The sequence below is a fragment of the Equus quagga genome, chromosome 5 (genome assembly GCF_021613505.1).
Source record: "Equus quagga isolate Etosha38 chromosome 5, UCLA_HA_Equagga_1.0, whole genome shotgun sequence".
In the NCBI taxonomy this organism is placed as follows: Eukaryota; Metazoa; Chordata; class Mammalia; order Perissodactyla; family Equidae; genus Equus; species Equus quagga.
The window spans coordinates 81,978,921-81,996,795 of record NC_060271.1 but is presented as its reverse complement, the minus strand read 5'-3'; the positions used below and the strand labels follow the sequence as shown (position 1 = coordinate 81,996,795).

The window sequence follows — 17,875 nt, the reverse complement described above, 5'->3', positions numbered from 1 at the left end:
ATGACAGTTTACTACCCAAGTTAAAAATAGAAACTTCTTATGCCCAACACAGAATAATTTACATTTCTTGAAAGTAATTCTGAATGATTACATGGTGTAGAATCATATATGACTATTTTTCTCACATAATTGTTTTTATTGATGAGTATGAATTTGAGTGCTACCTACTGGAAGAGTGACCTACACAAGTTGCTTGAATTCTGTGGACTTTCCATTTCCAAATATGTAAAATGTAAATAATAGCTGTGACAGTATTATGGTGAATCTCTCCATTACATGAAAGCTCCTTGCAAGTGATAAAATCTGTGCTAGGGCTAGCCCTGTGTTCGAGTGGTTAAAATTCTACATGCCCCGCTTTGGTGGCCCAGGTTCACAGGTTGGGACTTACTGGGTGTGGACCTACTCTACTCATCAGCCATGCTGTGGCCGTGACCCACATACAAAATAGATGAAGACTGGTGCAGATGTTAGCTCAGAGCTAATCTTCCTCAGGCAAAAAGAAAAAGAGGAAGATTGGCAACAGATGTTAGCTCTGGGCGAATCTTCCTTAGTAAAAAAATTTTTTTTAGAAAGATAAAATCTATGCAAATGGTAAAGTGGGTTATTAGATGACTGCTGTTGTTTTTGGCCCACTAAGGCACGTTATAGGAAAGACTGTAGGAACTTCCAAATTTCTCTCCTCTCTTTTCTGATAGAATAGATTATTTATATTTACCTTTTTGAAATAGCTGTTGTGGCTAACAGTGGATATGTTTTAAATAGGCTACCTTTAAAATACTTTATTATTATTATTATTTTTTTTGCTGAGGAAGAGTCACCCTGAGCTAACATCTGTTGCCAATCTTCCTCTTTTTTTTTTTCCCTTGAGGAACATTAGCCCTCAGCTAACATTTGTGCCAGTCTTCCTCTATTTTGATTGTGGGACACCACCACAGCATGGCTGATGAGTGGTGTAGGTCTGTGCCTGGGATCCAAACCATAAACCCTGGCTGCTGAAGCAGAGCACGATGAACTTAACTACTATGCCATGGGGCCAGTCCCTGAAATATTTTATTTTAAAAAATGTTATAAAAATTAACTGTAGCTGTGTGGAAAATTCATGTATTTGGAATTCATCCTGCTGTCATGCCTGATGTTACTATTTTTATATAATCACAGCCTTAAGAACTACTCTCTGGTTGAAAACAGTGAGTACTGATTCCTGGCAGTTTCACATTTTTACAGAACTAATGGGTTTAATTGAATTTAGGCATTGCTGTAGTCTGGTTTTACTGATAATTTTGGTCCTGATGTGGAAAATATCAGACTTGATATAAGATAACTGAGAGATGGGCCAAATAATTATGGTATTAAGTAAGGGGAGTGCTTAAAATGTTTTCATGATGTATCAGCCACAAATTACAAAGGCCATCTTAAGTGTTGTGTTTATAGCCAGGCAGGGAAGTCTTGATTGACAATTTCAGCATTTAAAGTGCAAACAGTTTTTAAACTTTGGTATGCAGAAATGATTGTGAGCATAAGTAGGACACTGTTGGCTCAAAACAGGAAGCCAATATATATTTTGAAAAATAGGTGATGATCTCTTCTTCACTGTAAATATTTGGTTTTCCCTACTCCCCCTCCTGCCTTCCATTCTCTTAACTACTGCTGACAGCCCCAGAGCTCAAATACGGGTCTGCCTGACCCCAGAGCTTGTAGTCATACCTGTTACATTTGCCAGACTGCTGCTTTTTGAAAACTTTTGTCGTTATAAAATACTATGTCTTTCCTGTATTTGAAATGTTTCCTAGTGAGTACATATTATATAGATTTTTTTCTCATTTTATGATTTTTATTGATAAGAATCCCCACCGTCTGTCTGTCTTATATGGAAATCATCATGCAAGGTTTTGGGATCTGTTAGATTCCGAGCTTGAGTCTCTTGCTCTGCCATTTATTCTTCTATGACCTTGAGCAGGTCCCTTAATCTCTGAGTTGTTTCATTATCTGTTCAGTGAGGATAGTCATTTCGTTATATAGTTGTTGAATGAATAATATATTTCATATCTAGCCTACTAATTGCAGAAACGGGGCTATGGTTTTTTTTGTTGTTGTTGCTGTTATTGTTTTTTAGGGAGGTGGCTGTGTTTGAAATTTTTAATTTTTTCCCCTGTAGATAACAGACAAGAGAGTATCCAGAAGACATGCCATTCTTGAGGTGGCAGATGGTCAGCTTCGAATCAAACCGGTAAATACGTTATCAATGACTTATTTTAACTTCTTTTGTTTCTCACCTTTTTCCAGCTCCTGATGAGAGGGGATTATTTTCTAAGGTTAAGGGAATAGGGAATTAATGTCAGAATATATCCTTCTTATTGCCAGAAGATAATTGGGAGAGAAAGATTTAAACTATTGAAACTACCTATTTTCTCACAGGGCCGTGTTACTTTATGTAGTTAGAATTTTAATGAAAGATGACTCCCAGTTCATGTATACCTTATGATTTTGTTCAAAATTGGATATTACAAGCAAGAGCCTCTAAGAAAGCACTTAACTATGTAATGTTTGGTCTTTTTGGGGTCGGGTAGCAACCAAAGCCGCTTAGGTGTTATAGGGTTGTGTTTTAACAGATTTCTTTACTCTGTGTATACAGTTGATTATTTCTAAAATTTATACCTTGTTCAACTTTAGGGTTTTAAAAATAACTTTAATTTGAAAGTTCCTGGTGAGGGATAGAATTTTAATTGCCTGCTTTATATTTTGAGCGCCGATGCTCTGTAGGGACAGCAGTTTCTGAGAATACGCTGGGTGATTATTCCTTTTCTTTTGCAGAATCTTTTGCACATGAGAGTGAAATGCGTGTATGAGGGTCCCTTTATTCGGGACCACATGCTGTTGTGGTGAAATTATTATGGAACAAAATTCATTCCTTTATAACGCTGCAGTGAGAACTATATGTGGCATTTCTAGGAGTGGGAATGTCCTGGATTTTTACAGAATTCTGCTATTTTCTAGTACCTAATTTCTAACACATTTTCCATAAGCTACTATGGCCTGAAATGAAATTTGTTTTTGTTGTTGCTGAAGCACATTAAGATTAGGAGTATAGGAATCTCTAATTCCTTATCCTGCCTTTTCTGATAGAGCATATCATTAATAGCAATTATGGCAAGTAGTACACCTGGCTCCTCAAGTGGAAGGCCCGCAACTTACTACTTACTTTCTACATTGTTTAGATTTACTGCTCTACAATTCATGTTAATGAAATGAGGACTTATAGTGAGTACTTAATTGTTTGATGAGTGTAACATTTAAATAGTCCCTGATGATTACATTTTTGGTTATTTTTGATACCAAAGCAGAGAATATCAGCTTCTACAGTAGGTTTCTAGACTTTTCTAGGTTTGTATAATTAGTATTCAGATCCTACTAACCATGGATGCACATGTCACAGAAAATTAAAAAACCAACAGTACTCTTTATTCCACTTATAAAAACAGTGGTTATTGCCTCTAATTCCTATCGTTTGTTGCAGCTTTGTTTTCGCCTCAAATAACGTCTGAAAAATTCACAGTAACAGAGTAGTAAACGATGAAATGATCCATTTTAAGAACTCAGCACATTTATTTGTGAGCAAGTTAATCAACTGAATTGTGAACAACTGAATAAATATTAGATTTTCTTTTTAGACTCTTATTTACTCACTGCTAAGAAGAAACCCTTATAACGAAATTTACATGGCATTAAATTTTTTATGTGTCAAAAATAGGCCATTAGGAAACCATCAGTTTTACTAATGCATGCATATTTTAAAACTTATTTATACTTTTTCTCAGTGTTAATCAAGGACATTTTTATTGTAAAAACTAGAATGTTTTCCGAATTGCCTTCATAAAGATTCTTAACTGGAGTTGGGTCTATACTTAGATGAAAAGTATTCCGATATATTTTGAACTTCTGTGACTATTCAAAAGAGTATTAATAATATAAAATAAGTACACTTAAATTAAAGGTGATTTTATTAATGGAGAATTCTCTCTTCGAGTTAAACTTTATCCATTATGAAGTGGGTCACATTTCTGCATGGGCGTTCCATGATGTTCAAGACACCTTTTAGAAAATATTCTTCGCCTTTACTTGGTCTTCAAATAGATTGTACTCATGTAAGACAACTATATGAAGTCAACAAGTTTGAGCACCAAACTGTGGTTGATACAAAGTTAGAAGCTAGAGCAAAAATTCCTCATTAGGTTATACATATAAAAGTAAAATTTGGGATGATGAAGTTTATTTAAATTATACCTTTGTTTATATTTATCTTTTAAATATTTCTTAGTATAATGTTATGAACTTTCTGGTAAATGTGAGCTTATAGAAATGAGAGAAAGGTAAATATTTTTTACCCTTTTCTTGGTACCATTATTTTTGACAACTGGAGAATGTCTGATTCTATGTAGTCAGCAAGCTGTCGCATGGGAAATAGAACTCAGGTTCTTTGAACCCTATGCAGTAGTTTTTCCCGTTTTATTTCCCAAGTCAGGATTCTCTTGCCATTTGGTGTTCTCTTCTTTAAAAAAAAATTCTTGAAGTTAAAACTTATTGTTGATTTATCTTCACAAGAAGTTTTAGTGCCTTCAAGTGAATAGAATTTTAGAACTCAAAGCAACCTTAGATTCAGGCTTATCTATGTGGGAATTTGATTTGGGCCAGAGCTGGCATTGTGTATCAGTGGAGAAGAGGACTTTTTATCAGTAAATGTTACTGGGACAGTTGTTATTTGTTTGGGAATAAAATTTAGTCCCCTACCTCAAACTATACACAAAAATCAATTCGAGGTGGGTTAAATGTGAAAGTCAAAACTATAAAACTGTTAGAAGACAATTTAGGAAAAAACTTTTATGACAGACTAAGGAAGAGTTTTTAAGTAAGATATAAAAGCAGAAACTGTCAAAGGAAGATTAAAAAAAGCCAATTACATTAAAATTAAGAACCTTTGTTTATCAAAAGATGCTATATTGAAATGAAATGAAAAATACAACAGGGAGAAGATGTTTAAAACACATATGATTGGCAAAGGAGTGACATCCAAAATATATGGCAAATGCCTTCAATCAATGAGAAAAAGATAATTCGGTAGAAAAGTGGGCCAAAGCCTTGAGAGGCACATTATGGCAGTGGAAACCTGACTCGTCGGTAAACATGAAAAGGCGTTCAGCCTCCTTTTTAAGTGGAGAAATGTAAATGAAACCACAATAAGATACCATTTCACACCCAACAGATTGGCAAAAATGAAAAGTCTAACAATTTCAAGTATTGGTGAGGATGTAGAACAAGTAGAATAGTTATAAACTGTGGGTGGGAGCTTAAATGGTACAGCCACTTTGGAAAATAGCTTGACGTTACTTCCCAAAGATACAGGCGTGCCAGACCTCACAACACACATCCAACAAAATGTACAAGCACCTGAAATACAAAATTCTTTATACAGTAGTGAAAAACTGGAAGCAACATAAATTTCCACAACAGTAGAATCGATAAACATATTGTGATATATACCAACTATATATAATGCTATATGTAAGTATATTGTGAAATATACTATAACAGTGAAGATAAATTACAGTGAAAGCATGAAAAAATGTGGATTAAAATCAGGAACATAAGGGGCTGGCCCCGTGGCCGAGTGGTTAAGTTCGTGCGCTCCACTGCAGGCGGCCCAGTGTTTCGTTGGTTCGAATCCTGGGCGCGGACATGGCACTGCTCATCAAACCACGCTGAGGCAGCGTCCCACATGCCACAACTAGAAGGACCCACAACGAAGAATATACAACTATGTACTGGGGGGCTTTGGGGAGAAAAAGAAAAAAAATAAAAATCTTTAAAAATCAGGAACATAATACTGAATGATAAAAGCAAGCATTGGAAGAATACATACAGTATGGCTCCGTTTATATAAGATTAAAAATCCCACAAAATAAATAGTATTTTCAAGCTTATAAAAATAGATAGTAAAACCATAAAGAAAGTTAAGGAAGTGGGAAACACAAAAATCAGGATAATACTTACCTCTGAGGGAACTGAGAAGAGAACGGGATAGGGAACGACTCACAGGGGACATCAAAGGTAATGGTAATTTTCTTTTTCTTAAACTGGGTGCTGGGTTCACACATAATATCTTGTATGTGTTATGTCTCTAAAAAATTATTATGGGAGGCCGGCCCAGTGGTGCAGCGGTTAGGTTCACACATTCCGGTTCTGCAGCCTGGAGTTCGGATCCTGGGTGTGGACGTACGCACTGCTTCTCAAGCCGTGCTGTGGCAGGCATCCCACGTATAAAGTAGAGGAAGATGGGCACAGATGTTAGCTCAGGGCCAGTCTTCCTCAGCAAAAAGAGGAGGATTGGCAGCAGATGTTAGCTCAGGGCTAAACTTCCTCAGGGAAAAGAAAAATTATCATGGAACATTTACAACATGAAAAAGGTGTGAAAAATAGTACAATGTACTGTAATTACTTCTTTAAACGAAACTACCAAACACTGGAAGACATGGGGAAAGTGTATTTGTTTTTAAGGAACTGCACAACTGTAGTACTAGAATTTGATTGCTCTTTGAGAAAAATATTTAATTGGGTTTTGAATTTTATTCCAAGAATTATTATATTTATAATAGTTGAAGGAAAGCTACTTCTTGGACTTGGTGATATGCATCTAGGTCCATGCTTTATGTAATGCTTGATTTCTTGTTTATATTAATATAGTTTCAATAAAATGGCTATTCCCTTGAAATAGATTTATTTACTTATTCAGCTACTTATTATTAGTGCATCTTCAAGGTGCAATTTAGAGAAATTTACAGAAATTCTGAAACAGACCTTAATTGTTAATGCAAGTTTTAAGATCTTGAAAATAATGAGAATAAATGGGTAAATAACTTCCAGTTCATTCATTTTACTTAGTGTGTGCTAAATATCATTTATTCTCTGTTTCCTGGTCAATCACAAATTACTTGATCTGCTAAAGCAAGTTATATACACAATTGTAATAAAATGTTGAGAGAAAAGTTTTAGTTCAAAAAACCTTTGTAAAACTATATAACAGAATACAGCAGATTTTTTGGGGGAAAGCTTTATTTTTAATTTATTTGTTTATTGAGGTAACATTGATTTATAGCATTATATAAATTTCAGGTGTACATCATTATATTTTGATTTCTGTGTGGATTACATCATGTTCACCACCCAAAGACTAATTATTATCCATCAATACACATGAGCCTAATCACCTCTTTACCCTCCTCCCTCCCCACTTGCCCTCTGGTAACAACCAATCTAATCTCTGTATCGATGTGTTTGTTTGTCGGTGGTGGTGTTTTTATCTTCTGTTTATGAGTGAGATCGTACAATATTTGACTTATTTCACTTAGCATGATACCCTCAAGGTCCATGCATATTATCACAAATGGCAAGATTTCATCTTTTTTATGGCTGAGTTGTAGTCCATTGTGTATATATACCACATCATCTTTATCTCTTCATCCCTTGATAGACATTTAGGTTGTTCCCAAGTCTTAGCTATTGTGAATAATGCTGCAGTGAACATAGAGGTGCTAGAGGTGCATGTATCTTTACGCATTCATGTTTTAATAATCTTTGGATAAATACCCAGCAGTGGAATAGCTGGATTATATGGTAGTTCTAGTCTTAGTTTTTTTGAGGAATCTCCATACTGTTTCCATAGTGGCTGCCCCAGTTTGCATTCCCACCAGCAATGTATGAGAATTCCGTTTTCTCCACATCCTCTCCAACACTTGTTATTTCTTGTCTTGTTAGTTATAGCCATTCTGACGAGTGTGAGGTAGTATCTCATTATAGTTTTGATTTGCATTTCTCTAATAATTAGTGATGTTGAACATCTTTTCATGTGCCCGTTGGCCATCTGTATATCTTCTTTGAAAAAAATGTCTGTTCAGATCCTTTGCCCATTTCTTAATTTGATTGTTAGTTTTTTGTTGTTGAGATGTATGAGTTCTTTGTATATTTTGGATATTAAACCCTTATCAGATACATGGTTTGCAGATATCTTCTCTCAGTTGTTAGATTGTCTGTTCATTTTGTTGATGGTCCTTTGCCGTGTAGAAGCTTTTTAGTTTGACATAGTCCCACTTGTTTATTTTTTCTTTTGTTTCCCTTACCTGGTCAGACATGGTTTTTGAAAATATGCTGCTAAGACTGATGTTGAAGAGCATACTGCCTATGTTTTTTTTCTAGGAGTTTTATGGTTTCAGGTCTTACATTCAAGTCTTTAATCCATTTTGAGTTAATTTTTGTGTATGGTGTAAGATAATGATCTACTTTCATTCTTTTGTATGTGGCTGTCTAGTTTTCCCAATACCATTTATTGAAGAGACTTTGCTTTTTCCATTGTATGTTCTTGGCTCTCTTGTCGAAACTTAGCTGTCCATGGATGTGTGGGTTTATTTCTGGGCTCTCAGTTCTGTGCCATTGATCTATATGTCTGTTTTTCTGCCACTACTATGCTGTTTTGATTACTATAACTTTGTAGTATCTTTTGAAATCAGGGAGTGTGAAACCTCCAGCTTTGTTCTTTTTTCTCAGGATTCCTTTGGCTGTTCAGGGTCTTTTGTTGTTCCATATAAATTTTAGGATTCTTTGTTCTATTTCTGTGAAAAATGTTGTTGGAACTTTGATGTGGATTGTATTGAATCTGTAGATTGCTTTAGGAAGTATGGACATTTTAACTGTGTTAATTCTTCCAATCCATGAGCACATTCTATCTTTCCATTTCTTTGTGTCATCTTTGATTTCTTTCAACAATGATTTTTTAAAATTTATTTATTTATTTATTTATTTTGAGGAAGATTAGCCCTGAGCTAACTACTGCCAATCCTTCTCTTTTCGCTGAGGAAGACTGGCTCTGCACTAACATCCATGCCCATCTTCCTCTACTTTGTATGTGGGATGCCTACCACAGCATGGCTTTTGCCAAGCGGTGCCGTGTCTGCATCCGGGATCTGAACCGGCGAACCCTGGGCTGCTGAGAAGCAGAACGTGTGCACTTAACTGCTGCGCCACTGGGCCAGCCCCTCAACAATGTTTTATAGTTTTTACTGTACAGATCTTTCACCTCTTTGGTTAAATTTATTCCTAGATAATTTATTCTTTTTGTTGCAATTGTAAATGGAATTGTATTCTTAATTACTCTTTCTGCTACTTTGTTGTTAGTGTACAGAAACACAACTGAGTTTTGTATGTTGATTTTGTATCCTGCAACTTGACTGTATTCATTTATTATTTCTAAAAGTTTTTTGGTGGATTCTTTAGGGTTTTCTATATTAAGATCATGTCATCTGCAAATAGTGACAGTTTCACTTCTTCCTTTCCATTTTGGATGTCTTTTATTTCTTTTTTTTACCTGATTGCTCTGGCTAGGCCTTCCAATACTGTGTTAAATAGGTGTGGCAAAAGTGGGCATCTTTGTCTAGTTCCTGCTCTTAGAAGGAAAGCTTTCAGTTTTTCTCTGTTGAGTGTGATATTAGCTGTGGGTTTGTCATATGTGGCCTTTATTATGTTGAGGTACTTTCCTTCTATACCCATTTTATTCAGAGTTTTTGTCTTAAATTGCTGCTGTATCTCATCAGATGCTTTCTTTGCATCTATTGAGATGATCAGGTGATTTTTATTCTTCATTTTGTTAATGTGGTGTATCATGTTGATTGATTTACAGATGGTGAACCATCCCTGAATCCATGGAATAAATCCTACTTGATCATGGTGTATGATCTTTTTAATGTATTGTTGTATTTGATTTGCTAGTGTCTTGTTGAGGATTTTTACATTGATGTTCATCAGTGATACTGGCCTGTAATTTTCTTTTTTTGTGTTGTTCTTGTCTGGTTTTGGTATCAAGGTAATGTTGGCCTTGTAGAATGAGTTAGGAAGCTTCTCCTCCTCTTCAATTTTCTGGAAGAGTTCAAGGATAGGTATTAAGTCTTCTTTGAATGTTTGATAGAATTCACCAGGGAGGCCGACTGGTCCTGGACTTTTATTTTTTGGGGGTTTTAAATTACTGTTTCAATCCCCTTACTGGTGATTGGTCCATTCAAATTCTGTTTCTTCTTGATTTAGTTTTGGAAGGTTGTATGATTCTAAGAATTTATCCGTTTCTTCTAGATTATCCAGTTTGTTGGCATATAACTTTTCATAGTATTCTCTCATTATCTTTTGTATTTCTGAGGTGTCCGTTGTGATTTCTCCTCTTTTCACTTCTGTTTTTATTTATTTGAGGCTTCTCTCTTTATTTCTTGGTGAGTCTAGCTAAAGGTTTGTCAATTTTGTTTATCTTTTCAAAGAACCAGTTCTTCGTTATTTCTTTTCTATTGTTTTTTAGTCTCTATTTCATTTATTTCTGCTCTCATTTTTATTACTTCCTTCCTTCTACTCATTTTGGGCTCTGTTTGTTCTTCTTTCTCCAATTCCTTTAGGTGCACTCTTAGATTGGTTATTTGAGATTTTTCCTATTTTTTGAGGTAGGTCTGTATTACTGTAAACTTCCCTCTTAGAACCACTTTTGCTGTAGCCCATAAATTTTGGCATGTCGTATTTTCATTTTCTTTTGTTTCCAGGTATTTTTTGATTTATCCTTTGATTTCTTCAATGACCCAGTCATTGCTCAGTAGCGTTTTGTTTAATCTCCACATATTTGTGGCTTTTCCAATTTTCTTCCTGTAGCTGATTTCTAGTTTCCTACTGTTGTGGTCAGAAAAGATGCATGGTATTATTTCAGTTTTCTTAAATTTATTGAGACTTGTTTTGTGGCCTAATATGTGATCTATCCTGGAGAACATTCTATGTGCATTCAAAAGGAATGTGTATTATGTGGTTTTTGGATGGAATGTTCTCTATATCTCTACTAAGTACATCTGATCTAATGTGTCATTTAAGGCCAATGTTTCCTTATTGATCTGCTGTTTGGATGATCTATCCATTGGTGTAAGTGGAGTGTTAAAGTCCCCTACTATTATTGTGTTACTATTTCTCCTTTTTTTTGTCTGTTAGTTGCTTTATATATTTAGGTGCTCCTGTGTAGGGTCCATAGATGTTTCCAAGTATTATATCCTCTTGTTGGATTGTTCCCTTTATCATTATGTCGTGCCCATCTTTGTCTCTTTTTACTGTTTTTGTTTTAAAATCTATTTTGTCTGACGTAAGTATTGCTACCAAGCTTTCTTTTCATTGCTATTTGCATGGAATATCTTTTTCCATCCCTTCACTTTCAGTTTGTGAGTGTCTTTAGGTCTGATGTATGTCTCTTGTATGCTGCATATTTGTGGGTCTTGTTTTTTTATCCAATCAGCTGCCCTATGTCTTATGGTTGGAGCATTTAGTCCATTGATATTTAAAGTAGCTCTTGATAAGTATGTACTTATTGCCATTTTGTTACTTTTCCTCTGGGTGTTTTAATAGTTCTCCATTCCTTTCTTCTTCTCTTCCTCTCTTCCTTGTGGTTTGATGGCTGTCTTTAGTATTATGTTTGTGTTCCTTTCTCTTAATTTTTTGTGTATTTATTATAGGCTTTGGTTTGTGATTACCATGAGGTTCATATATAATAACCTACATACATAGCAATCTATTAGTAAGTCAGTGTCTTAAGTTTGACCTCTTGCTGAAAGGTCTACTCTTTACTCCCTCACTTTATGTTTTTGATAGCGTATTTAACTGCTTTTTTGTGCATGTGTGTCCATTACCCTCTTTTCATGGGAATAGATAATTTTAGTAACTTTTGTCTTTTGACCTTCATTTTAGCTTCATAAGTGGTTGATCTGCTACCTTTATTGTATATTTGCCTTTACCAGTGATTTTATTTTCTTTATTTTTGGTAATTTTCTTATTCCTATTTGTAGTCTTTTCTTTTCCACTTAAATAAGTCCCCTTAGCATTTCTTGTGAGGCCAGTTTATTGATGATAAACTCCTTTAGTTTTTGCTTGTCTGGAAAACTCTTTATCTCTCCTTACAGTCTGAATAATAACCTTGCTGAGTAGAGTATTCTTGGCTGTAGATTTTCTCCTTTCAGCACTTTACGTATATTGTGTCACTCCCTTCTAGCCTGTAAGGTTTCTGCTGAGAAGTCAGCTGACAGCTTTATGGAGTTTCCTTTATGTGTAACTTGTTGCCTTTCTTTTGCAGCTTTTAGAATTCTCTCTTTAATTCTTGACATTTTAATTATAATATTTCGTGGTGTTGACCACTTGGGTTCATCTTCTTTGGTGCTCTCTGTGCTTCCTGTGCCGGGATGTCTGTTTCCTTTCTTAAGTTAGGAAAGTTTTCAGCTATTATTTCTTCAAACAGATTCTCTGCCCATTTTTCTCTCTCTTCTCCTTCTGGGACGCATATAATATGGATGTTAGTGCACTTGATGTCATCCCAGAGGTCCCTTAGACTGTCCTCATTTTTTAAAATTCTTTTTTCTTTTATCTGTTTAGCTTGGGTGATTTCCTCTAGTCTTTTGTCCAGCTTGCTGATCTGTTCTTCTGTATCATCTATTCTGCAATTGATTCCCTCTAGTGAATTTTGTCATTTCCATTATTGGATTCCTCATTTCTGATTGGTTCTTTTTCATATTTTCCAATTCTTTGTTGAAGTTCTCACTAAATTCATCCATTCTCCTCCCAAGATCAGTGAGCATCCTTATGACTATTAGTTTGTGCTCTTTATCAGGTGGGTGGTTTATCTCTGTTTTGTTTTGGTTTTTTTCTGAGTATTTGTCTTGTTCCCTTATTTGGAACATATTCCTTTGTCTCCTCATTTTGCCTCTTTCTCTTTGCTTATATCTATGTACTCAGTAGATCAGCTACATCTGCTGAGCTTACAGAATTGGCCTTATGTAAGAGATGCCTTATGGAGCCCAGCAGAGCATGTCTATCTTGTCACCAGTTCCAAATATTCCAGGGGTGTCGCCTGTGTGGGCTATGTGTGTCCTTCTGTTCTGGCAGGGTTGCTCTTGCTGCTGGTGCATGGGAAGGCTAGGCTGTTCCCCAGGCTGGCTGAGTTATAATGCTCAACTGCGTGTGGCTGCTGTGGTCCCTTCAGTCACTTTATTGGGTGTGAGGAGCCCCACCACAGTTGGATGCAGAGTCTAATAGCACATTCTTGCTGCAGTTTTTATGTTAAGTGAGTAGGTCCCTAACTTGGCTGGTTGCTAGGCTCAGGGGCTTACAATTGCTGTAGGCCTCTGGCCTGCAAGGCTGTTGTCAGATTTCTCAGTAGTGCACCTTATTGGGGCCAGACCCAGGCATGGCAGCATACAATCATTTCAGGCATTGAAAGGTGGAGCCAATCCCCTATGTGGCTGTTTGAGAAGCACAAGTCTGCTGTAGCTGACAAGCCCCACTAGCTGCAGCCCCCACACACCCCATCAATGCAGTCCTGCCCCAAGCACACTTCCTGACCTGCTGAAGTGGACCCACTTGCCCTGCCCCACACACTCTGCCAATGCAGACCCACCCCTCACATACATCCTGCCTCACAGAGGCAGACCCACTTCCCTTGGTTGCAGAGGTCTAACACATCCTGCCTTTGCAGGCCCACAAGTTTTCTGAGGGCTTGCTGTTGGGTGGGGCCAGTCCGTAGGGTGGGCTGCCTGCCCTGGCTGAGCTGGATTAAATTGGTACTCTAGTGGGTGGGGCAGACTCCTGTGCTAACGGGCCAGGGGAAGAACTCCAGTGGCATCTGTCAACGTCTGTCTCAGCAGGCCTGTACTAGGTCACAATAATCACTGCACCAATGTTTCAGTCCTAGTGGAGATGGTCCTAGCCTGGGGAGGTTTTGCCTTTCACTGAGATGCACCCAGAACCTATCATGTGAGCCTCTTTTCACCAAAGGACTGTGCACCTTTCTGATGATTTTAGGTTGCTTTCTGAAATGAGTGAATTTGTGTGTGGGCCCTTTAAGAGCAGGCTTTTTCCTTCCCTTATGTTTGATAGTTTTTCTGGTAGTATTCCCCATTGTTGTTAATAGTCAGCAAAGCCAGGTGTTAATGATGCTTGTCTCAGTTGTGCTGAGTCCAAAATCTGCTTATTGTGGCAAAGTTCTGCTCAGATCCCCTGCTACCCCAGGGAATGCTTTGTACCTTAGGATTGCTCCTGGTCATGAAGCACCATGGCTAGGATGTGGCTTCTTCCTCTCCAGAAAGGAATTTCTGCCTCTTCCACCTCAGTCAGTACCGTCCCTTTTTGTGGGGGTTCTTTTTAACCAACTTCCAATTCTCTCTCAGGGGTAATTGTTCCAAGGGTAGTTGTAAATTTGTTGTGTCTGTAGGAGGAGGTGAATTCAGAGTCTTTCTACAACACCATCTTCCCAGCAGTTGCAAATGTTTTGTTTGGTGATCCATTCTGTATGCTGTATACTCCAAATTATGTTGAAGTGATTAAATATTTTCATGCTTTCCTTAAAATTAGAAATCCAATCAAATAAAAATGTAGCTTTGACAATGATAGGTGAATGTAGTTAGGGCAATTACAAATTTGTCCTTTTAAATTGGATGAATTTGTCTTTTTTTCCTCTAATATTTCCCTTTAAAAAAGGCTGTAGCTCTCACCAGTTCTTAGAAATAGTGCATGAGGAGATAATGTTAGCTCATGAGGAGAGTATGTTAGCTTTTCTGTGTGTCATTCAAATTTAATCCACAGTCTGGTATCAGCAGGGAGAAAATACATTTTAAAGGCAAAATAATGATGGTCTCTGTAAATGACGGTATCACCAGTGGTTAGTTAGAGCCTCAGGGTGAGTTCATAGCTGTCAGTGCTTTTATTTCATTTTAATAAAATCTTATTCTTTTTGGTTCTTGGTGGATTGAAGGAGTAGTTGCATAACTACGTATAAATTGCAAAAGGTTTTTTTTTTTTTTTTTCCCATTTGGTATTGATCCTTAAAATACACTTCTTTGGAAGGTTGTGTTTTTTCTGTTGCACAATAAAATTCCTGACTTGTGATTGTTTTTCTTCCCATGAAATTATGAGTGTACTTGGAAAATAGTTATAAAATGCTACAAAGCTTTTCCACAACTCATTTTGTAGAATAAATACGTAAAAAGAATGCTTTCCAAATTAAGAAAAAAAGACATTGAAAATGAGAGGAACTTTTTTGGGGGGTACACATCAATCTTTCTTTGATATTTAGTGCTAACTCCAAAAGAAAGCTATGGAAAGTTGATTTGTATTTTAGTTCCATTTCCTCAGGGATAATGCAGTCTTTGTACCACTTCTAAAATTATAGTGTAGTCTATTTAAGTTCCCATTTATAATCCCATGGATATGTTAAAAGGCACACATCAAAGATAGGCCTCTCATATAGGTAGCTCATATCTTTGATTCACCGTGGGTTTGGGTTTGCCAGTATTTTGACTGCCCTTGTCTGCTTTTAGAATAAAAGGTAAATTAGCCTTACTGAAGGAATTGGAGAGTCTGCCATCTTTTTCTGGTCTTGGGAAGAGTTTGAATATTCAGAAAAATCTTTAAATCCATTTGGGTCTGGTTTGGGGAGAGATTAGAAAGATTTTTAATTATTGATATTTTAAAAAATATTGTGTCTCATTCAGTCTCCTTTCTAAACAAGCCACACACTCACACCTAAATATACATGCTTTTTTTTTCAGTCAGTTTAGTGTATATTCTTTAAGATAATTGTAAATTTTGGACATATTGACAAATATATTGGCATAAAGTATTCTACTACTTTTCAAAAGTTTTATTTTATGTGTACTTACGTCATTGTTTTAATTCCAAATTTTTGTGTGTGTGTGTTTCTTCTCCCTTTCTGTTTATTAATATTTCTAGATTTTTGTCTACTTTGTAGCTTTTAGAAAACTACCTTTTGGACTTCATGTATGTGTGGCTTTTTAGTTGGAATGTATATAGTTTGACATCAATTTTTAAAAACTTCTTCAATCAGTAACATTTATTTAGGTTTTAAGTTAAAGGATCAAACATTAGATATCTTGGAATGTCATTTCTGCTCTTAGTCCTGGGATCCCTGGTATGAGCAGTTTTAGACAAAGAAAAAGATGATCATGGATCACACACATCGGTCCACTTTGTTTGTGGCTGATTTTGCTAGATGCCTAATATTTCACCACCTAAAATTTAAATAAGTGCTTTCAGCTGAGGAAAAAATTACTCAAACTGAATGTTTCTTTGACTTTGGGTTTGTAATGCCTTTTTAAAGAAATGTAATTAGTTTCCTTTTTTAAGAATTTTACCTTAGAAAAGTGGAAACTTTTAGAATTTTGTGCCTTCATATTTGAACATCTTAGCCTTTGTAAATTTAGGACTGTGTTGTTATTTAATGTTGTTTAAGATTCATCTGAGTCTTTAAAATAGTTATGAATAAGAACATGGTCTTATCTTAGCCTATAAGAAGCAAACCTCATTTAAAGAATATTCAAGGTTCAGGCAGAAGCCATGTGTATTCCTGTCTTTACTTTTGTCCTTCCCGCTACCCAGTGTTCCTGACTGTGGTGATCATGGCTTATTCAAGGAAGGGGACGCTTTGCTTAAAAGGCTGAGGGGTAGCAGGAAACGATTTCCAAGGCTGGCACTGTGCATCAGCTCAGAACCTGGTAGTTTGTCCTGCCTTATTGCACTCAAAAACTCTAGCCATGAGCCAGAGAGCCACTTTGAGAGATAAATTAGGGGTGGCTGATAGCATAATGAAAGCTTTCTAAACATTAATTCAAATTATAGCTTGTTTTAAAAAATCAGATATTCACAACTCTTTTTAGGAGTATGGTGTTGCATAAACATGGTGTTGCGCTGCATTCCCGTTCTTATGCAGTCTTGTATATAGTTTGTAAAATGACTCTGACCAATACAATAATTGCCTACCCAAATTTGTTGAGTCTCTGTTTTTAATTTCTACTTCTACTTTTTATCTTCAAATTTTATTTTACTGCTTTCTTTTAACACAGATTTATTTATTTTTTATTTATATATATTTTTTTGAGGAAGATTAGCCCTGAGCTGACTACTGCCAGTCCTCCTCTTTTTGCTGAGGAAGCCTGGCCCTGAGCTAACATCCGTGCCCATCTTCCTCCACTTTATACATGGGACGCCTACCACAGCATGGCTTTTTGCCAAGCAGTGCCATGTCTGCACCTGGGATCCGAACCAGCGAACCCAGGCTGCCGAGAAGCGGAACGTGCGAACTTAACTGCTGCGCCACAGGCCTGGCCCTAACACAGATTTAAAGGAAATACAATATTTTCAATTGCAGATACACCTAGGAAGGACTTATGGCCAGATCCTCATGAAACTAAATTGCCAGAACCAGGTAGATTTTATTCATTCTAGCTTTCAAAGTTGTCTTTTTGTTGTTGTTGTAAATTTGGGCACGTAAGTAACGATGCTTATTTTCCTGGCAGCTTTTGTTTTAATGCTCCCTGTTCTGTATCAGTCTCTCCCACCCATCCTTGGCGAAAAGTACTGTTGGGAAACTTCAGCTTCTAAAATGTAGTTATTTTCTTTCCCGGTTGAGCTAAATAGTTTCTAGGATCCTTTCCCCAAATCCCTTAGTTCTGTGGTTAGTTTAAAATTATCATGTATGGTATTTGATCAAATGAAGTCATGTGAAGTGACAGGTAAAGTTACTTATGTGTTTTTCTTGGGATTATGAAAGCGAGTAAGCTCGTGCTCAGCTGCTTTTTTTTTTCTTTTACCACAAGCTTCCTAGAAGATGAAAGTGGGTAATGTTTAAAAATTTAGTTTACCTAGTTGTATAGATTATATTCAAATGTTTAAAAATCATGCAACCCTCATATCACATAGAGAATGGAATTCAAATGATTTTAGGGATGAGTTTATTTAAGTGACTCAGTGGGTAGCATTT

General features: G+C 36.4%; 1 protein-coding gene across 2 annotated transcripts in view; it reads left to right on the top strand.

Annotated features, from left to right (window-relative positions):
• Positions 1–17,875, top strand: part of APLF (aprataxin and PNKP like factor) — a 91,137-nt gene that overhangs the window by 15,611 nt on the left and 57,651 nt on the right. For both annotated transcript variants that reach the window (XM_046659995.1, XM_046659996.1), the window contains exon 2: positions 2,156–2,227. In XM_046659995.1, the coding sequence (XP_046515951.1) occupies positions 2,156–2,227 (72 nt within the window). The remainder of the gene's footprint in view (positions 1–2,155; positions 2,228–17,875) is intronic.